This window comes from Tinamus guttatus, unplaced genomic scaffold (genome assembly GCF_059628265.1).
Source record: "Tinamus guttatus ecotype Peru unplaced genomic scaffold, ASM5962826v1 Tinamus_guttatus_pri_ptg000010l, whole genome shotgun sequence".
Lineage (NCBI taxonomy): Eukaryota > Metazoa > Chordata > Aves > Tinamiformes > Tinamidae > Tinamus > Tinamus guttatus.
This window is the reverse complement of record NW_028288544.1, coordinates 723095-746232: the sequence shown is the minus strand read 5'-3', so window position 1 is coordinate 746232 and position 23138 is coordinate 723095. Positions and strand designations below refer to the sequence as shown.

General features: G+C 39.5%; 1 protein-coding gene across 1 annotated transcript in view; it reads left to right on the top strand.

Annotated features, from left to right (window-relative positions):
- Nucleotides 1-23138, top strand: part of WASF1 (WASP family member 1) — a 72874-nt gene that overhangs the window by 27452 nt on the left and 22284 nt on the right. The window contains exon 2 of the mRNA XM_088522490.1: nucleotides 17551-17711. Within this exon, the coding sequence (XP_088378616.1) occupies nucleotides 17579-17711 (133 nt within the window). The 5' untranslated portion in view covers nucleotides 17551-17578. The remainder of the gene's footprint in view (nucleotides 1-17550; nucleotides 17712-23138) is intronic.

Here is a 23138-nt window from a genome sequence, read left to right as displayed (position 1 = left end):
CAGATCATGAATGTTGCAAGTAAACAGCTGAAGTATATAAGGAATTCCTTCATGACTTTCCAAATGTCATCTTTTATATATGCTTATGTTCCATTAATGCATCAGGAAGTCTTCTCTAGCACATAGGAACAAGCAGTTACTTCATGTTTTTACACAGAAAAGGTCAAATGTAGTACGTGATAGTCTAGCCAAAGATGCTAATTTAAAACATACTAAGTGCTGAATATGGATATTAAGTACTTCATATATTTTTTGCTAACGCTAACACTTTAGCTTAGATATCTGGGAGGTTTATACACCACTAGCATGTATCTTGTCATAGTTTTACTGTGAAATTTGCCTATTCTTTGCTGTTTTCTGCATGCAAATATAACTGATAAAGAAGCTGTTAGTGTTTGCAGTCCCAAGTTAAGAAGTGCGATTTTTGTGTGTACAGGGTTTGTAATCATTGAGCTTTGACTTTTAGTTCATATGTTTATTTCTGAACTATTGCCTCTAATATTTTAGCAGATGCAAAAAATTTGTGTTGGTGTTTTGATTTCTCTGATTTGAATGATTTTACTTAATCTCTGAAAATTACTTTAAATATTTTTACCACCACCGTTTTTTCACTTTGAATTAACCCGTTTCAATCCTATAAACAAATAAGGCCTTCCATAGACAGGATAATCTAGACTGGCAATCTAAATTCTTGATTACTCTCTGCCCATCCTTATGGGGTTCTTTATTAGAAATTATGAGAAATGTTTCCTTTCCATGTGTATTTCCAGGATTATAAAGAGTTTCATATTACAGATTAATACCAACATTTGTACAGTGGTAGTAGTCAGAGAATAGGAGCTGAGTGATAGAGATGTTCATTATAATGTCAGAATGAGAACTGTGGAACTTATTGCCGTGACAACAGTGCCAGACAGTGTTAGTTTGTTCACTCAGAAACAAGAGAATTCCAACTTAACAGGATACTACTGTACACTGCATAATTATGTTTGACAATCATCTCTTTCTCTCCACATTTTAGTTTACAGAGGTGAACAAAATGCGTCGCGGTATGGGGTGCTGCGGTTATATAAAAGTTCTTTATGCTGCTCTTTTCAAAGCATTCAGCTTTAAAGTGGCAAAGCAGTGTCTAGTCGTACACTGAAGGCAGCCCACCGAGAGCGGCGCACGTGTAGAAGCTGACTCCAATATGAGAATCTTGCACGTAGGAAGCAGGCACAAGAGCAGGTAGTAAAGTTTGGAATTCTTGCCCGTAAGAAGAAAGACTCTGTTTATTCATCTTATTGCTCTTTTTATCCGGAGGACGGTGTTTTTCACATGAATTTTGCAGTTCTAGCCTTATAGATTTAAGAGGTGTAGTAGTTGGTGAAGGCAAATATGTTCTTCATAACTCATTGCCCCTGCCGTAGTGTTGCTGCACCTGCACGGGGAGCATCAGCATCATCAGAGGTTTCTGAATGGTGTCCTTAGCCTGTGACTAAAGAGCTAACACCCTTGTTTCATGGGGGTCTTGCACCCAGCTTCTTCGGCGAGCTGAGCTCGAGCTGGGTTAGGAGCAGAACTATGCAAATCCAGTGCTACTTAATTGAGTTGCTTAAACTAGGTGTTGCTGAGTATTTTTTTAAAAAAGACTATAAATTAAAAGATAATATTTTTGACTAAACCGTCTCTCCTGTGTAACAAAGGAGAACTGGAGATTTTGTTAATATGTTGGCAGCTAGGTGGAGCGTATACAAGTCCTCGAATGCATTTGCACATTCAGCACACAAGTGGGGCTTCATCACTGTGAGAAATGAGTTCTGCTTGAGGTCAGGATGGAAGTTTTCGGTGCTGCTTCCTACCCAGGCAGCTATTGCCCCTTTGCACAGGTGGAATAGTAAGGTTCGTCTGCTTTCCACCTCTTCCCAGCCCTGTGCATTAACGCGCCTCACCAGTACATCTTAATCTATTTAATTTGCCAGCGCTTATGCTGATGGGTGGCATCAGCCCAAGGTGGGCAGCAAAAAAACATGCAGTTTTCTGAGAGTTATATTTCCCTATTTTATAGTTCCACTTTTGCTGTAAGAATGTCTCCTCCTGTCTTTCTCTGTTTTTCTGGTATTTCTATTTGGGATGAGAAAGTTTTATTTATAGGTATAAGGAAGAATATTTTTTCTTAGCCTGTGGCCAACCTGTGGTTTTTCACTTTGAGAAAGCTCCTTTCTGTCAGTGAAACATGGGAATGACCTTCCTTGGGAGGCTGGGAAACAGCAATATCATTGGATATTTTTTAGAGCAGGTTTTAAGGACAGCTGTTTGTTAGTAATGGCATGTATATAATTGATCTTTCCTTAGGATGGATGGATAGACTGTAGATGACTGGAAAACTTGCCTGTGTTTTTCTGAGTTTCGTGATTCTCGGGCTTTCTTAACTCTCTCTCTGAAAATATCTTGGCATTTTCTCATTGTGGGTTCCTGCAGTGCACTTAATATAATAGTTTCAGTAGTATTTCAGCCTGTTTGAGCAGAAGCTGAAAAGAGGTTTTTAAGGTTGCTCTTCCCATCTACAGTTACATTTAGAAGGAGCAGGTGACCTCGAAGCAAGCAGGAAACAGCACGTGAGAAACTGGGGCCCGTTAAAGACATAAAATACATAACTCATATGCAAGCCTTTGAAAACTGTGTAATTTATTGAATGAGCAGGATGTGGAGCAACTGTAAAATGTTAACTATTAGAAATCACTAAATTGTGACAGCGAGCAAAAGATAATTTAAAAGAAATGATCTCAGCAAAGTAGCTTTAAAGTGAAATCATCTACTTTCCTAGTGAGAAAAATTTACTTATTTTAATATCAAAGTCAGTGTGCTAGCATGCTGACTGCATCTACTAAAAATAAGAACTTTATCCTTGCTCTCAAAGCGAACAGTTCTGCTGTGAGTGTTGTGTAATCACTTTGAGTTATTTCACTGTGGCTATATTCAAATAGAAAAATACACATTTGTTTAGTGAAGAAACAGCAGGATCAGGGTGGCCACCAGTGTGGGGTTCTCTGCTGCTCATCACAAGGACGTATCTCCAGAGCATCACTAGGACCTTCTTACCTACTCTACATGCAGAGCCACCTCCTTTGGCCTCTGTAGTCCTAGTTAATGGCATTTGGTGGCTTGTGAGCTTTTTGTCGGTGCAGTCAGCAGTGTTATTTTCCTTGCAGATTGTGCCAAAGCTAACATTTTTGAAGCTGTTTACTTTCCTGATTTTTTTTCCCTGATCTTTTGATTTGAAGTTTTGATTAAAGATCTTGCAGAGGAACCCCACAGTTGTTGTTTCGTTGCATCCTTCATTTAAGTGCTTTGGGTAAGTTTATATTTTTTACATTTATGGAGAAAACCATTAAACAGTCTTTGGTTTCTTTTTAGGTTATTTTTAATTAATTACTACGATTTTGGCAGTACAAGATTATTCCCTGATACCCCCTCAAAATCAATCTTCCATTCCATAGGAATCTTATTTTAATTCCTTTTATTTTCCTGACAGAAAGAAGGCTATCTGAATTTGCTGTTTCAATATTTCAATATTATTACTAAGTTTTTTATGCATGTTTCTGCTTTGTGTAAATGTCTGTGAGACTTTCCTGGAGATACTAGTGGTGAAGATGCCTTTTATACTTGCCAACCTTAATGTATCTGAGAAAGTTCAGATAGAGGTTGCTTTTTAAAGGGGGGAAAAAACATTATCATGTTATTTTTATTAATCTCTTGGCCTTAATCGGAGGAATTTACCATCTCTGATGCAATGGATGAAGTAATATTCATGTAGGCATTTACATTTCTCTTTCAAAAGTACCCTGTGGATATGCTCATGCTCTCCCACTTGGAGACGTGTTTAACTTTACTGGTATTCCTCAGGGAAGGACCAGCCCTTGCACACCTCATGTGAAGAGTCAGAACCCTGGGCATTTTTCTTTGCTCCTCTCAGCAGCTTGGCCAAGTCAGAGCTTTAAATGTGCATGTATGTGATATATATGTATATATATATATATATAGTGGCATGATAATTTATAGGCTATAAATTCTAGCTTCTGCAGAGGGGAGAGGGACTTCTTCCCATTTTTAGCCTCTACTTATTTTAATATGCTCTCTTTCTCTCTTTTATTGATTATTTTTTATTGATTTTTTTCTTACTCTATTTTAGTCTGAAATTTCTATCTCATGGTGCAGGTTTCTTCAGGGTTCAAGTCATCTTCAGCTAAGCCGAGACATTGAATGATTGTTTCATTTTGTTCTTAGTACAGACATTTGTGGTACGTCAGGGAATACCACATCTTTGGCAAATATATTGCTGATGCTTTGAGGCAGAGGCAAGAGAAGAGCCCAAGGAGCAGCTCTTGCGGTAATCTTATAAGAAAATTCATTCTTCAGCTTTTAAATCATAGAAACCTAACTGTTCAGTTTTCTCCTTTCAGCCAGATTTCTCACTAAAGAAATAAAACTGCTTCTGACTGAGACCACTGTGGATTTCAGGGACTGATTTTCAACCAAGCTGTTTCTGTTAATATTTCTAGATTTTTCTAATTATGATGCCTTTGATTTTTTCATCTCATGTAGGCTTCTCTAAGACATCTTAGGTTGCAGAGAACCAAAGAGACATAGCAGAGAAATTCCCTCACTCAAAACTTTTCATTGTCTTGCTCTCGTACACAAGCAAGAGAGGAGAAAACTCGAAGGGATTATATCCCCCAGCACAGGCCTAATATGCATTTTCCTCTAACACCAGAAGGTCTGCTTTTTAGAGACAAGTTTGCAGTTTCTCCCCAGATAAATGATGCTTTGCTGGCATGGCTGATCACTAGAGATCTGCACCTCAAAAGTATCTTCTGTTATGAAGTAGTAGGTATTTAATTCCACAATGGGAATGTTTTTTTAAGGATTCAGAGCCTTGAGATCTTTATGGAGTCGTGTCAGATTCTAAAGTTTTTTGTTTTTTTAATGCCTTCTTCAGCTTCTGGAGTTGAAGACTCCCACTACAGTTATTTTCAAAGGAATTTTAAGATCTCACAACCATCAGTGGACGAGACAGCAATTCCACTGGAATCAATGGGGGATTTTTGGGCTCGGTGTTCATTGCACTCCAGGAAGCACCTTGGATCTTTGCTAAGGAGATGCTTCCCACTCTCTGTGACTGCAGGCCACTTCTTCGGGGTCAGTGTCCATCAGGCCTGAAGCAGTTTCACCAGTTACTTGCAACTTTTGTTATCTAGACCAATGACAGAACTAGCAGTCCCCAGCCTTACCATTTTTATCTCTTTTCAGATGCTTTTTAAAAGACTGAAATAACTAGAAGCTGTTCCTCCATCTGAGATGAAATTAATCCTTCCATCTCAAGAAATAATGCTCAAAAGCAATAATTGCTTTTACTGCAATTATTCCCTCATACTAAAGAGAAAAAGACTCTGATCTTTTATCAGAGAAGGTCAAATACCTGTGTTTGCCTGTGCGAGATAATTTGCAAGGCCTGCTGATATCTCTCCTCAACAGAGAGATTGGCCTGCACTTCTTGATTTTTCAAGGCACTTCTTTGTTGCCTCTGTCTTACAGAAAATATCTTCAGTTTGTAATAATATTGCCCTTATCAGTGCATGCCGTTGGGGCTGTTTTTTTCTTGTGCATACCACCTTTAGGGATGTTAAAAACATAGCTCTTGGGTATTAAAAACACGGCTCTTTTGGTTACAGTCTAGCTGCAAATCACTGGGATATTCCACGTCTGCTGCTTTCAGGCATGGATCTGGTTTGCACAGGATCCTGAGTGTTGTCTGTAAACCTCCAGAGTTACCTCTGGACAGTTTTCTCATCTGTAGGTTAGTGAAGGGATGTGAAACGGCATCAGAAGAGCACTTTTGACTTGAAGCGATATCCATGTGATAAACAAGGATTCTGCATGTCCTTGGCAGGGCAACTGTGCTTCCATCAGAAAGACATATTGTTGGTTGTTTTTAATTATGTTAAATTCAATTAGAGTATGCTTTAATTGTATTAAACTGGAAGGATAGTAAAGGACAAAGGCGGTATTGGAGAGACAAACTTTTCTCAAAAGAAAATGAGCAATGATGATCATTTAGAATGGGAACAAATTAATATTAATCATAAATTTAGGATGGAATTAGAATATTATCATACCATCTGAGGAGAGAATTGTATTTAAAATTAATAATGAGAACAAAGGATTTAAGAAGAGTTGAGGTGGAGCTTGGTTAGTGTAGTTCGTGAAGAGGATTATACAGTGGTTGCTCTGCTTTACGTAGGATTAGATTTATGGTGTAGGAATGGCATATCCCAACCAAATTTGACTTTAGCCCCTCAAAATACAGGAATCCCAGACAGTCAGACTGACTTATTTCCCAAGACTGCTTAACACTGTGTGCATAGTTATATTAGGCACCTCCCTGCCTCGCTGAAGTGTTTAACTTTAATCACATGCACATGCTTGGAGTTGCCTAATTTGAGGAGGCAGATGTGAACTTCTGCCTCGATGCCTGGACAGCCACTCAAGTTCTGGCATAGTCCCTGAAAAGGTTAGCAAGGATTAGATCTATGACTAATTTCATCTCGAGTGACAGTGGTGGTGATGTGCCCGAGTGACAGAGCGTTCGCTCAGTTACGGCGCGTTGGGCAGGAGCTGAGGAATCCGGGTGCAGCGCTGCTCAAACCAGGTGCTTTAAACCTACATCTCCCCCTCTCTCCAGGGGAAAAAGGGATAGGCTTTACGGGAAAATGCCCTTCAGTAACAAGGATACTGCTCTGGAAAGGCAAAAATCTGGTCGTCTAATCAGTAATAAAATCAGTCTGATTTTTACCTAATGCCAGCATATGATTTTTTAATGCATATTTTTTCTCTGCAACTGAGATCTGGATTTTCTTCCTCTTCCAGCTAAAAACCTAGCTTCTGGAAGGACTTGGGCTTCCTTGCTTGCTCGGTTTCAAGTGCTTTCACCAAAATATTCATCGAGTCACAGAATGGTTAACGTTGGCAGGGACCTCTAGAGATCATCTAGTGCAACCCCCCTGCTCCAGCAGGGACACCCAGAGCACGTGGCACAGGGTGGCATCCAGGTGGGTTTGGAAGATCTCCAGAGGAGGAGACTCCATTCTCCGGGCAGTCTGTTTCAGTGCTACTCCATGGATTAACATTTATTAATTTGGGGGATAAAGGAAACTTGAGTTCAGTCTCATGTAGATCATCTTTATTGATTGATTAAAGGATGGAAGCCAGACAGCCCTTTCTAGGATAAGCACTGTAGGGACCTGGCTGTTAGAGACCATACTATGTTGCTGTCTTCCCAGCCCTTTTCCTCCCTTTTTCCTTTCCTGAAGCCAAAGTTTTGATGAGAGCACCAATATTCGCACCCAGTTTTACTCCAGTACTTCATCCTGTTTTCTCTGAGTGTCTACAGTTACTGTATCTTAATTGCAGAAGGAATTACAGAGGTTTTGGAGTTTGTTGGTTCTTAGGCTATTTACCTCTGAGGTGAGCAGGTATCTCTATTACCTGATAATTATATGTCTTAATTCCAAGTCCAGCAATGCTAATGTGTCTTTTCAGAGCTCCCTGCAGAGGCAACTAAAGATTATCTCATTTCCCCCTCCCTGCTTGGACACTATCTGTCCTATACTAAATATTTATAAGAGAGAAGGAGCTGATTATTAATGCCATTACTGGGTCTGCCATTCATCTTGGCTGGCTGTATTAATCCTTTGCCACGTTGTAGAGAGCACACAAATTCACCCGCTTTTCTGTTTTCTCTCCTGAGCAGAGGTCTGTGTTTGCTCAGGGTTTCCCTTGTCACAGAATATTTTGTCGTCGCATATAGTGATCTTCAGGGCCTTAAAAGAACACTTCGTTTTCCCTGATAAATGTGTACGTACAGTTTTTTAGTCCTCATGGTTTAATAATATGGATACACTAAGCCTTAGATACACCTTTACTGTCTCTTTATTGGAACTGAGGGACAGATACTTGACATTCTGTTGAGTCCTGCACGTTTTATGAAAATGCTTGTAAATGCTACAGGCAGCGGAAAGGTGACAGTGTTAGTTTACATGTAAGCAGATACAGGAAACCAGAGAGGAAAGGCATCTTACAGATACCTCAATTAGGATAACAGCTTATGCTGAAGCTCAGAGTTGGCCAGTGAGAAGACTAGCTTTTATTAGTTCTGTTCTTCACAGAAATATTGATTTTTTTTTCTGCGATAATATCCTCGTTCTGGCAGGAGTATTTCTCAAATTCAGTTATTGTCAGTAAAAGTAAGTGCTGACTAAAATTAGTTTTGTTATTTAAATTTAGGAAACAAATCTATATATAAATATGAAGCATTTCAATTCTCCTGCAATTATTATGAAATTTTATCTGGAAGATTTTTTTCTCTGTATAATATGTTTTGTCAAAATGGTTAAATTATGGCTTAAAGAATGTATGGAAAACTGCTCTTTATTAAAAATAAGAAGGCTCAAAACTCTCCTGCAGGCAGTCCCTACTTGCTGCATGAGTTTGCCAAAAGAGCGGTGTTTCTTCGGTAGGCCAAAGACTGCAGTCTCATTGCTCTTTTATCAGACTGATAACAGGAAGGCAAATAATGGGACATCTTGTGTTAAAATAAATACTGCTGGCCGTAGTTGCTTTGACTGCATGTAAAGGAATATGAGAGAGGAATGGCATATTATTCTGCGTGAGATGTACTGGACTGTAGAAGGGTTTCCTCAGGAAATTTGAGGAAACCTCCCTATCAAGACTGAGAGCTGCAAAGGGACAGCACCAGGAAAGGGGGTGTCCCAAGGAGCCCTGCGCCTGCTGGGAACTGGTCGGATGCTGTCATGGTCTCCTCTGTCCCCACAAACTTGGAGCCCGCTGGTGTGTGTTTGGCAAATCTGCTATCGACTTGCGAGGGGAAGTTTTGCCACAGTAATTAATGAATGATGAAATGATCTGCTTCAACTGTTGATCAATATAAATCATCGGCGTTTCTGAGCTACTGAATATTTAATAATACCTCTTTTCAAAAGTAAACAACTTCCTTGTGAAGATTAGTGCTTTTCCTTTCCCTATGTCTGTTCAGACACGGCAAGTGGCATCAAGGGCAGGGGCACAGGGCAGTTTTTGCATCCCTAGTTTTTGCTACAAGCTCCCTCTGAGAAACTTTATTGTTATCATTACATCTCTCTTTGTTTAATTTGATATGTGGCATATTTTAACTTCTGCTTTAAAACTAAAAAAGCTCATCAGAGCCAGTAGTCTCCAGGCATTGTTCTAATATTGTAGCAATAAAATGTGTTTTGGCCAGTGTAAACGTGCTCCAGGTGACCCTGCGTGTGCAGGGGGGTTGGACTAGATGACCTCTAGAGGTCCCTTCCAACCTTAAGCATTCTATGATTCTATGATTATTTGAAAAATAAGCAGCTTATCACTTGCTCTTTTAGTACTAACATCAGGTCTTCAAATGCCTCACAATATTTTGAGGTGCAGAAAGTTTTCAATAGCCACTGCTGACGTCTGTTACTAGTAAGTGAAAACTAGCCCTTATACTGGGAGTCACTGGTGGAGTCACACACAGGAGCTGCCTGCCTCCCTCCTGCACTGCCTCAGGTTTCCTAGTCCGAGCTCCTGTCCCTTGCTCTCAGGAGAGTCCTGATGTTATTTATTATTTCATCAGCACCCACTTACCCTCACGGATTCAGCCAGGAGGCTGGCATAATGAAAGGCGCAGCCTGTGGCATTTCCCTCAACCCCTCTGCTCTCTTCTTTTGGGCACATCCTAATTTAATATTTGCCAGCAGTCGCTCGGTACCAAAGGAATAATTATTTCCTAATCATCCTCCCCCCAGGGAGCCCTTCTCACATTGCTGACGGAGAAGGGAAGGCTCTGGCCGCTGGGGCGAGGGCCGCGGTGCCGCCTCCATAAAGCCGGCGCCGCGCTCGCCACGGGACACGGAGCGAGCTCCAACTCCAGCCCAGCAGCAGCCGCCCGGCGATGCCCAAGGTCTGTGGTCCACTGCCAGAAGCGGGAGCCCCGCTGACGGCCGATGCAGGAGTTTGATGCTGGGAGCTGCTCGTCTTCGCAGTACTCACGAGCTTTCCCCCACATCTTGTAGCCGCCGCGAAGTTCAGGTAGCTTTTCTTTAAATATTTATTGTTTGCTGCCACCAAATATGTGCCGTGCGGAAGCAGGTGGCTGTGTCCGTGCTATGTTAGCATGTCAGTGTTCATTTTAAATTCGTCTGGCAAATTTTATAAAATTAAGTTATAGAACTGGCACATGCATGTAATAGTTGTTATCCTGGACTAGTGAAGGACTGTGTAGGAAAGGTAACAAATATTTAGGATTAGCCATTCACGAAAAGCTGTTTTTTTTTTTTTTTTTCTGAATACAGGCTCTTACAAGCTAAAACCACATAAGCTATACTTTTAACTCCCACATTAGGGTTTTGGTTTTAAATTAACACTGGATTAGCTATCTGTCTCTGTCAAGACCATAAAGAGCTTTTGTTGGTCATCCATCATAGGGCTTTTGTGTTACAGACGGTGCGGAGAAGCTGCTAACAGGAAGAATAGATTAATGCTGAGAGAGAAAATGCCATCAGATAAAATGGAGCTCTCAGGAAGTAATTCTGGATCACGCAGTGTGTTACACATTAGTTCCTTCACAGCCTTCGCCGAATAGAGGAAAACTTGTGAACAAAAATTAATCAAAGTGTTCTTGTCTCTACCTGCGTGAGAACTGGGACACTTCCCTGCCAGGAAGTCCCTAGGATAAAAATTGTGAGTATGGGATATGTGGAGGAATGTTTAGTAGTGCCCACAGGACATTTTGCAGCTTCTTTTTATAAATAAACAACTTTCCTTTTATAAAATATTTCATGATGGTCACAAGCAATATAGAGTTGAAAATTTCCTGTTTTCCCGTGTAAAAGGTATGGCCTTTTTTTGTTTGTACAGTTATATACACCTAACCTTAGAAATTTTGACAGGTTTTAACTTTGCTTTGTGTCTGTAATCAAAGCCGTAAAACTCAAAGCTTTTTCTTTTATGTTTCATGGAATATGTGTGTGCCTGCGAGTATGCAGCTGCACATGCATGCTTGAGACAGCAATGATAAGCCTACTATACACATCAGGGAAAAAAATGGCTCGATAGTAGTACTGAAGTCACTTTTAAGCACTCTCTAAGGTTGTGCCATAGAGATTTAGTAGAGCTGTACTCTTACTCATTTTTGTGAGTTAGCACTATCCATTTGCTGCTTATCCAACATGACAGACTTGCTGAGATGGTTTCAGATTGCTTTATAAGAAGAAAACAGTAGATGTCACAGACATGCTAATTAAAAGCTTATATAAAAATAGTATTAAATACAGAATTTAAAAAATGCATTTTAAATGCATTTTATAATTTTGTGAGTTAGCCAGAATCTTTAAAATCTGAATATTATCTTGCAAATCAAATACTTTCCTATGTACAATATTACCAAGATACAGATACATCCGCAGCTGATCGCTGTATTTATCCATCCCTGTATAATCTTATCAGTATCTATTGAGCAGCAGACCATTAAAAAAAAACAACTTGGTTTGAGACAATTTTAAAGATATTACTTCAGCTGCGGTAGCATTCATATGCAGGGCTACAAATAAAATAAGCAGTATTCTATTAATTACCGTGTGGCTTAAGAGCAAAGGTCAGCTTCCTTCATGTCCTGTATATTCATTGCTGCTCATGCTACAGTCTAGTATGGAAGGTACTAAGATACATGCAATTGGTTTCACATTTACTAGTGATGTCAGTGTCACTTTCTAGCAATATATTGGCCTTTACTTTCTTTGGCACTGGTTTTAATTATAATAAATATAATCTTTTCATGATCATCTGCAATAAAACCTTTGGAGACCAAGCTGCAGAAAACAGCTTAGGGAAGTGTTCCAAAGACAAGATCTTCCATCCTGTGACATAGCTCGTAATAGAAAGCACTGCAAATCTGAAATCTTACCAGTTTTCTATTTCAGGATATATCCTGTAAGAGACATCAATTGTCTTTTAAAGTTTTCCAACCATTATGTTGACCCAGCAGTAGGTGGAAGTGGCCTACTTTTTTGAAGAGCACAGTACTGTCTCTGTCAACTTCTCTCATGCTTCTCTTTGGGCCTTGATCTTGCAGAGTGAACTATAGGGGAATGAGCCACATGAAGTCCTTTGCATGTTTGCCTTTTCAGAATCGGGGTGTATGTTATAAGGTCCTGCTCTTTGCTTTTTCTAAGCCTAGTGTAACAAGATGTGTGGTAGCATTGTTAAAAGAAACTTTGACAGACAGGAGAACAAGCTGGATTTCTCATTTGCTGAAATTCTGATACTCCCAAATACGCTAATGCATTTGCAGTTTTTTTGTTGTTGTTGTTGTTGTTGTGTGTGTAGATTTAATCTTTTTGTTAGTCATTGTTGGACTACTGAATACTAATACCATTAAAATGTATAGGGAAATGAGCAGAAAAAGTATATATTTGAACCAAATTTCTAACGAAGTATTGCATTTGAATTGTACAGATAAGAAATATTTGTTATCATTTTTTACTAGGATGATGATCTGTTAAGAGACCAAATTCTGATTATTAAAGCAAAATTATCTCTTGCTTTCAGATTTGAAGAATAATAACTGTGGTAGTTGAGGGTGTATCAGTATGTATCAGGACCAACTGTATCAGTGGTATGTAGTGGTATATGGTATATATAGAAGAGTATTTTTTCTAGTTACTTTATTTTGGAAATTGTAGTGGTGAAATTATCCAAATTTTGTATCATTTTAAAGCAAAGATGTTCAAGGAAGAGGTTAGGATTTTTATTAGCTACTTTCATTCTCTCCCAGAGTCAGCCTAGTTTAGAGTCCAGTGCTGCTTGACCATGTAGCCAAGCATAAAAACTACTGTATATTCTATCTGTGTTTCTAAGAGAGGGAAAAAAAGGGTGTTAAATTGACTGCTAAATTCCAAAGTGACCTGTTGGGCTAGCAGGCAGAACATGATCTGTTAAAGGAGGGATGTGAAAGGTGTTACTGTTGCTAAAGAGAAATTGCAAGAAATAGGATAATCTTAAAGGCATAAAGATACATTATGGAAATAGTTGATATTTAATTTAACTCCAAGGACATTTAGTGCTGCATTACTAGTATTACTGGTATTCTTCATGCAACTATAGATGCATGTCTTTCATCAAGAAAATAATGCAAGTTTAGTAACTCAGAAGTTACATTTTCATAAAGAAAGATATTGTAATCTTGAAATTTCATAAGTCTTCTGAAAGTAAAACTGAAATATAGCTTACTACCGGTTAAGATTTTGGACAGAGCAGCTGAATAATTTCTTTTCTTTTTCCCCACTCGAATGTTGTGTTGTCACTTTGCGCTTGCCAGAAGACCCGCGTCGCTACTGCGGCAGCTGACACTTAACATTTTTTCACTAGCGCGTGTAGCAATTTAGCACTTCTGCAGCTACCTGGCACCTCGGAGGTGTTTTTGCGGGCTGTGTTGAGGGGAAGATGAGAGCTCTCCCCTCGGCGCTGCCCTCGGCGCGCGCTCCGCCACAGCGGCCCGGCGGGGCTGTCATCGCCGCCTCACTCATGCGAGCGGCTCCACTTGGGGCTCTGCGTGTGCACGGGAGCAGCTGTGAGCAAACAGGTTTCTCTACTGCTGCCATCAGTGGTGGAAAAACTCAGCTGAGAGGAAAGTGTGGCTGCCAGGCCCGTTGGTGGCTGAGCAGGACTGCGCTTTTGGTGGTAGCGCAGCACTAAACACCTCTGTCCAAGACTAAATATTTCCCTTGCTGCCAGCTTGGCTTGCGCGATGTACGGTTTGGGGGATTTGGGTTCATTTGCTTGCTAAGGTAATGGACTAGATTCATCTTTCCCATCTCTAAAGCTGCTTAATAAATACAGTGATTTCTTAATTTGACAGTTTTCTTGAACAGTGTGAACTGGATTAGGAAAGTCGTTTTCCCCAGAGCAGAGGAATTTCCTTGCGCGCGAGGGATTCCAGCGCTATGTCCTTCAAAGGTTTGGGGAGGAACTGGCAAGACCTTCTCGTGATTGCAACAAATTGCGAAGGCAGGATGGTCTGTGGTTGAGAAATTACTGACAGGCAGGTTTCCAATTAATTACCTTGTACAGGTACCACTTAGTTGCACCTCACAGAGACCAGCACCTTTGGAGGGCTGGCAGGGCAGGACCTCAAGATTTGCCTCTGTTCTGCATCCCTTGAGTAGCAGGGGGTAAAGCAACGCTGTAGAGTCAGTCCCGCATCAGATGTTTTTTTCTGACAGTGATGCTTAGGTTTACAAAGGCATATGAAGACTGATTGTTCCCCAGAATATTATCTCAGAAAACAGCAGGTTTGGACTTTCATCCCTTTGAAAGTCAGACCTACAGTGTCATGTTTAGTTGGTGAATCTGGCCTTTTTGAAAATCTTTCTTATTTTTTAATTTATATTTTTTGTTGTTGTATGCAGTGCCTGCCCTGTGGCAATCCATTCTACAATTTAACTAAAAAACTAAAAGTTGAGAAATGTATTTCCCTTTTTTAAGCAAGTTGAATGATAATTTCCTTATTTCCCTCCTTATTCTTGTATCTTTGAAAAACAATTACATTTTTTCTCTGTTCAGTCTTTCCATAGTTTTTATGATGTGATATTTGTTTATCTGGTGTTCATGTTTTGGGAACAAAACTGTCAAAGAGTATGTTTTCTGCAAAGCCTGGAGAAGTTGGTGCAAAAAGAATTTCCATAGTTTAAATGGACTTTGATTTGGGTTCATAATTGTGCGCTGAAGGAGTTCTGCTTTGTCTGTGCTTGCACAGCATCTTTTTATGTGTGTTTGCCTTAAAGAGAATTTGCTTCCTTTAAAGAGAATTTTTGGGCCAATACTGCATTTTATCAGCTATTTTGTTAAATGCAGGCAAGTAAAACCAGGTAAGTTAAGAGCATTATATGCCAAAGTGCTGTTACTTAAAAACTGTCTAGCAATTGGCTGAAATTACAGAAACCCAGAATGGTTGAGGCTGGCAGGGACTTCTAGAGATCATCTAGTCCAACCCCCCTGCTCCAGCAGGGACACCTATAGCACACGGCACAGGGTGGCATCCAGGTGGGTTTAGAAGATCTCCGGAGAAGAAGACTCCACAACCTCCATGGGCAGCCTGTTCCAGGGCTCTGTCACCCTCACAGGAAAGAAGTTGTTCCTCACACAGTGATTAGACTTCCTGTGTTTCAATTTACACCTGTTACCCCTTGTCCTGAAATTACTTGAAGATTAATTTTTTTTGTATTGCTAGTATGTGCACTTTTGTTAAGAATCTGTCACAGAAGCAGCTGAAGTTTGTGTGTTCTGTAAATGGGACATATTTTTTCCACAAATGGTGTAAAATTAAGGAGGGGGAAGCAATATTATCGCTTAGTAATATCTTGATTGAATACAACAAAAACGAAAGTGTACCTGCCGTCAATTACTTCTATGCATGTTATTTACAGATTTTTTTCTTCACCTTAATAGGCTGTATTTGTGTTTATATAGATAGAAATGATGAGTATTTCTGTTTCGTTTATACGTAGATTTTTACTTTTTCTTTGGAGAGGTTTCTTTTCAGACTTGCTTTGACTTTTTAAGGACTCACCTTATTCGCTGTTTATACAACAGTGTCATTAATGTAGTAATCAAGAAAGTGCTTAACGCTGGAATTAAATATTAATTGCTTCTGCAGAGCATTGCTCGGATATCATTGCTGTGTTCCTTTTCCAGTGACTGAATCATTCCTTTATTTTCTCTTGTGGAGAAAGCCCTGGTAATCAACCTCTAGCTAGGGGTTTTCCAGCCATTGAGGGGTGTTCATATGCTCCCACTGCTGCAGAAATGGCCGTGGCGGGGCCTGCATGGCCCCCCTCGCTTCATGCTGCCCCTGGGTGTTGTACCAGCAGGTAAAATGCCTCCTGCTAACATCACACTGCCTCTGAGACAGAGTCCGTATCTGCACTCTGTATTTTGTGTTGCTTGCATGCGGCTGTTAGCTCTGTTGTATTTAGGTATTAGATTTAAATGTTAGTGGTTCCTTCAAGAAAACAAACTGTTAATTTACCTCAACAATGCATGTTTGATTTTTTTTTTTTGAAACTAAATTACTAATTACAATTTTGTTGCTTTTTTGAGGAAAATAGAGGGAATAAAGTTGCACTAAAATGCACTGAATAGAGTCAAAGCAGATACGGGAAGCATGGATGAATTTCTGAGGGAGACTAGGTCCTGCCAGGGTCACCCTGGTTTCAGCAAAAGAATACGTTCCCTCAGGAAAAATGGCAAGGAAAAGACTGAGTAATCTGTAGGAGAAAAAAATATTAATTTTCTCTCTTCTTGGACTCTTTAATTTCTTATTGCATTCTAGGTCAGCTCCTGTCACTTCTGCTTTATGTTACTCTTAGCCAAGAAATCTCTGCATTTTGACCAGGTAGAAAACAGGTGGCTAAATGTGCCTGTGGAGAAGACTTAATTTGTGGTACAGCAGGAAGTCCTGGCTGCATCCTAGTATCAATGAGGAGTGAGACTATGTTATGCCAATACCAATTTTAACCATTTTTTAGGTGTAAAGTAGATCTTTTACATTGATTATTCAGTTTTACTTAGCAGATGACAAAAACTATAAAATTGTAGAAATTTATTTTTCATTAAAAAGAAGTTTTCTTAAACAGATTTTAATAAGACAAAAAGGCTGCTGCACATGCTTGATGGGAAGCTCCTTTCAGTTGGTTCTGTGGGTTCTAATAATTGCAAGCCTTTCACTCACAGCACGATATGCTGGTCAGAAAGGGGGAGCAGGGGCAGGTCTTTTGAATTATGGAGCAGTTCGCACTACAAGTCCGTTGAGGAGACTCTTGTACTTGAAAGATGCATCTTCAGTTTAGCTAAATTTCTTGCCAGTTAGCAGTGTGGGTGGAAGGGAAAGATCTTCTCTGTTTTTACCTTGGTCGTGTGTGACTCAGAAGTGATGTTTAGATTAGAAGGATGACTTCTGCTAGTGACACGGAATTGCTTAATGAATGGATCATATCTGCCTTTGAGGTCTAATAGGAAGCTAGTTTGACTTTAACTTCATGATAAGTAGAAATTGTTGCCGGACTTTGGTCTGAATAAGGAAGTAGTGCATCAAGCAGGAAATTATTCTCTGATACTTTTGTATTGCAAATGAGATTTTTCTGTCTTTTTTTTTCTGGGAGGAGGAGAAAGAATCATGAATTTTAGGATATTACTTGTCACTTCGCTGACATCTGAGTCAGGTAAAGGTTTACAAGATAGAGAATGAAATAGTCTTTCACTGGGCAGATAAGAAAAGATTCATGTGCTCACATTTAGAGCAAATGAATCCCTTCAGTAGTGCAGAGGCATACATATATATATATATGTATGTATCTTGTTAGGTTTACTCAATTTAACACAGACATAATCTGATTTTAAAGTGCAATTAAACTTATTATGGTATTTTGTTTCCTTTCTTTACAGGTGTGCTGGTCCTCTGATACGTTTCAGAATGCCACTGGTAAAAAGGAACATCGATCCCAGGCACCTGTGCCACACAGCTCTGCCCCGAGGAATCAAGAATGAACTGGAATGTGTCACCAATATTTCCTTGGCAAATATAATCAGACAGCTCAGTAGCTTAAGTAAGTATGCTGTCCTATTAGCTGTATTTAGCACTAATATGTTTTGCATTCACAGTTCTTGTAGATGAAATGGGAGCACCTTTTCAGGTTACCGCCAGAGAGTCATGCCTGAGCTTTGAATCCCGTCCTTTTGTAGCTGGTGAGAGTAAACTTAGTTTTCCAAGGGGATATTTGCAGTAGCAAATACTTTTTGAAGTAGTATATGGCTGAACATCTCAAAGATGTTCAGCCGTATGATTCTACTACCAGTGAAGAAAATAGGAGAAGATATCTGGTATTTAATGAAATCAGTAATTGCTAAACTAGAGCTATTGCTAAGTAAGGAATATGCCGTGAAGCGGAATACATCCATGGTTGCTTAAATATCGTAATTTGCATGGTTGGTGATATTGTGGTCATTAAGGAAGAAAAAAAAAATAGTAGTTGTCTTTAAAGCAATAAATTGAGAAATTAATTGTTGCATAGGATTTTGAACAGCTGAAGGTTCTTTCTTCCTCCTGCAGCTGTTTTTCCGTCATTACATGCTCAAAGGAGTGAGCATGTCTGAAGCTCTTGAACCCTGGAGGAGATTTTCTGAAAAAAATGTTTTTGTTTTTGTTTTTTTTCCACAAGTTGCAACAACTTTAAAGAGTTGTCAGATGAACCAGCATCTAGTAGTTTGAATTTCTAGTACTGTAAGTGCTTTTTAACCACTAGGACACTAGTATTTTCCAGACTGCCAACACATTAAATATTAAGAAGTACATGCATATACATGCAGAGTGAAAAGTCTTTCAGCTTCTTCAGTGTCTCAGGACCTTAGGGATGTAGCCTAATTTGTTAATTAGATTGATTTGGTCATTGGTTTGATGGTATACTGTATAGGATACCATCAGGATACCACAGTGCTGTGTTTTGGCAGCTTTTCAAAGCAGTTAGGCTACTATTAGGTTGAAGACTGTAATTGAGGACATGGAATTATGCAATTGAAACAGGGGTGCTTACAGAACAAATATATGAACATTAGTAGTACAACTTTGGTAACAGCAAGGAAAATAATTTAACCCTTTAAAACTGTTTTTTTGTGAAGGGTGCAATAGAGATCATGACTTGTGTATGATCTTGTTCCATTTAGCCAAAAGCTTTTCTTGAACTAGCCTTCATGTACTAGCCTCCTAAGTCACTCATATTAACATTGACTTAATTTCTTCTACTTTGTCTTGTTTTAAAAATTATTACTTGGTTGTATATTCCATTTGGAGGGATTTCATAGGAGGCAAGTTTTCATAGGTGGGAAATCAAACTTACATTAATCTTGTGATTACCCATGTCAGTCAAGGATGATGACCTCATATTTATATAAGCAGTTGATATTTTCACTGGGAAGCTTGATTTGACTTTTAAAACAAATAACCCAACTACTTAGCTTTTCAATTTTAAAAAACAATTCCCAACTCAGCATAAGTCAGTGCTTATGTTTTGAGGTTTGGCTGTGTTTGCTATGTTTTCTTGAAATACAGACCTTATGGCTGACGCTCCTTACATGACTGTTCAGGAAGAGATCAGGATGAAGCAGTGCCAGAACAGAAAGAATTTGATTAAGAGAAAAAAAAGCTTAATCTTGAAGAACATCTGCTAAATGGTCCCAGATCTGTTATGTAGCCCGCCTAATGCTATTTGACTATGATTATTTGAGAGACCTTTTCAAGGGAATATAGCTATAATTACTACTCTTCTGTAAAAGGGATGTGGTTCTACAGTTCTAAGTGTGCATACATCATGATGAGCCCTAAATATATATATAGATACATATATAGCTCATTTTACTTGAGAGCAGTTCCTGGCATGAGCTTGTGGCACAACATTGGTCAAAAGGAACATAAAGCTGGAGATAAAATGAAGGCAAAAGAGGAGGGAAAAGATGCTAGTTTTTTAAAAGCCACCAGCAAGCCCAGAATAGGTCACCCTGAATAAGCACTGATGAGCAGGAGCTTATTGCTTCAGTCTTTTGTTCTTCTTTGCAAATGGCATCGGGGTGTTTGTTTTTCTACAGACGGTGTCTAGACCAAGTAAATTACTGATGACAACTGTTGCTTTTCTGAGTTTCATGCAATCAACTAATTTAACTTTTCACTTCGTAAATTTTTGGTTTATACTGGGTATTTTTTAATTGAAAACTTCATTTTTTCTTTGCAATTCAATGTTTTGCAAACTAATACATATTTATTAGCAACCCCGTGGATTGCTGTATAAAAATGGCAATCCCATTATAAAGGCATATGAATACCTTTAAAAGGATTTTGATTCTGATTCCTTTTGCCTTTCTGCCTGTTTGTGCTTGCAGCGATACAAATGCAAAAAAGGTTTGGGAGTTTTTCTAGCATGGGAATGTTGTCCTACATGCTTAAGCCCAACTAGCCTGTCTTTGCATTGTGTTTTGCCGTTACGGCGTACAATGCGGCCTGCTGACATGCAGATAAATTTCCATCGTCTTCCGTGAGTCATAGCCAGCAGGCATAGTTTTACAGCCGTCCCCTGGCAACCAGCTTCTCCGCGGTCCTTCCCTTCTTGTTTTCTGTAGATAATGCATATGTTGGAGAATCAGCCTTCAAGTGGTAGGCAAAGCTTTAGGGTTTAATTCGGAGGCGTGTGATTGAGCGCTCTGGTAGGGCTTCATTTCCTTTAAAGTAAAGCTGCTTTTGACAGCAAAGTTATGTGAATTCAAACGAATAGTCTGGAACTTGATTAGCACTTAGTCATTTCTGCCTCTAAGGTTTTTTCACTTACCCGCCCTCAGATGGAGGATTAATCTTTGTCATTATGGCTTTTAGGACCAAGCACTCCTCACCTTTCTACTAATATGATATAGGCAAATAGCACAATGGTAGAACTAGAGCTTTCAGTGCTTCAAATGATGCTGAAACATATTATTTAAAAAAGGTAAGTTAGAGGTTTGTCATATGTGCAGTTAGTTCTCCATCCTTGTAGATACTTAGAACTTGAATGGATTCAGACCCTTAGCAACCTGATGCAGCTGGGCCTGTTGTGAGAAGGGGGTTGAAATGAGTAACTTCGGGAAGACCTTTCAGACCAAGCAGATCTATGTTCTGTGATCTTAGCTAACACGTGCAAATAGAACGTGCCTGCAGAAATGCTCTCTATAATGTGACAGGAATCCCATTTTGTTGTGTTTTAACATAAGAGTTTTAACATCTGCATGTCAGCAGTAGTTGCTATGTGTCTCTTTACAAATTCTAAATCCTTTCATAGTTTGATCGGTTGCTTTTAATTGTTCGGTTTGAATTTTTTTTTGACCTTTAAAATAAGTAAAGATGAAAGGACAGAAATACCTATAGTGTCTCCTTTGATTGATGATCCTTGCTTTTCTCCCTGGAGCATGAAAACACATCACTCAGTCTTGATTCAACACAGAAAATTGCCAAGAAGTAGTTTTTTTTCCTGTCTATCCTAAGTCTCCTCTAACTTCATAAAAGGTCCTGTTTTCTGACAGCTTTTCTGAGCCCTGTGGCAAAAGTAACTCTCCGCACAACAGCAATGGAGGTTCTAATTTCCCAACCATTCATCTTTGTATCTGATTGTGTTAGAAAAGCACACACCTAATTTTTCAACAATATTGAAGCTGTATGCGTGTTCCTATTATGAATATTTATATTGCAAGCATCCAGGCCCAAACTTTTTCTTAATAGCAAGATGTAGTTTCGCTTTATTATCCTACATCTCTGTAAAGAAAGAACATGCTCCCAAAAGAAAGAAAGCATAACTCAATTGGCAAAGCTGGAGTGCATTTTATGTTAGTAAAAAATGAACTTCAACTAACAGTAACTTTTCCCCTCTTCCCTTCTCTGTATGATTTTCCATTTTTTACCATGTTTTCCTAGTTAGTTTTTTTTTTTTTAAGTTTGCAGGAGGAGTATATTATTTATCTTCCTTTTTCTTTCTCTCAAACTCTTCTCTTTCTAACCCTTTTCTTCCTTAAATTTTACTTATCATGTCATCAACCAGAAGTGTTTTAAACACTGTTGTTCTTGTGTGAGACATTTTCTCACCTCAGGAAAAGCTTCAGTTTGCCAAAGCTGCAAGTGTTATGTTCAAAACGCAGGAAATATCTCTCCAGAAATACGTGCCAGCAAGGTAAGGTCTGCAGCTAATCTTGAGAACCAACACATTTCATCTCGAAGAGCAGCCTCCCTCACCATCCTGTCTGGGTATCATCTTCCGCACCTGGTAAATCACCCACATGATGCATGATGAGAGGCTGGTCCCTGCTTCGATCTGCATCTACATCTTTTGTGGGTATTGTGGAAGCAGCAGAATCCCTACGGCAAATTCCTGCCTTAGCAGTCCCGATTCTCACTGCTCACAAGGCCATTCAGTATTCTCTGCCTGGATTTTCTTCAGCATTCACTACTGCTTCTTCTCGTTATTACCATGGGTGCCTTGGGATGCTAGAGAAGGTGTTCTGATAAACCTGGAATAAGGGAACTGATGGACTTGGAACAAGCAAAGGCTTATTCTACATTTCAGAGTCCCCATCCCCTCTAAGATGTTTGGTTTTTTGTTTGTTTTTCTTCTGTTGTCTCCCCAGTGTGGCAGCGACCTCTCACCAGTGGCAGTAATGAAACTGATCTCCATCCCGAGTAATAATGGGGCGATGAGTAAATGTCCTCAAACCTAGAGTCAGTAATTTCACCTGGGTTGGTTGACCCAGCCAAGCTCCGCTTTCCTGGCCAGTGGAGCTAGAATATATCTGCCCAGTGCTCCCTCTGATTGTGCCTTTGGGATCCTCACTTCCTGTCGTCATGGACTACTCACGTGTTTTCTTAACGATAGGTTCTTAGTTAGCTTTACTGAGAGCTATATTTATTATATGGTTTTCTAGAGTTTGCTCGCCCACAACCACTCAACTTGTCAAAGATCTTGTTCCAAGTTAGGAGGGAGCTGAGTCTCTGAGCCTTCAGACTGTCTCATAGCCACTGAGCTGTGAGATTCAAATGCTCCCAATGGAAAATAACCTTCTGAACAAAGTGATTATGGTTATGCTTCCCAGGGAAGACCTTCTTCCTCTTAGCTGTCATCTCAGCAGAAGGAGTTGGAGACAACCTGAATCTTACCAAATATTTTTTTTTCTTTTTACAGTTTTGGTTAGAGTTGGCTGAAGGCTGTATTGAAGTTGCGCCTTAGCAAGAAATAAGCATAATCCTTGCTCCTTTGTGTTTAGGGTTGCTCCATAGACTTCGGCTTCCACAGACTCTCATCTCTTACAGTGCAAAGATCAAACCCTTCCCCTAGTACTTTAGTCTGCATTTTTCAGAGAGAATATTTGCTAGAGTGTTTCTAAAATCATTTTCCTTCTTGAGAAGGCTTGCAAAATTCTCTGATAACCTAAATACTTGTTAGTATAGCAGGGGGCTTACTTAGACTCAACCA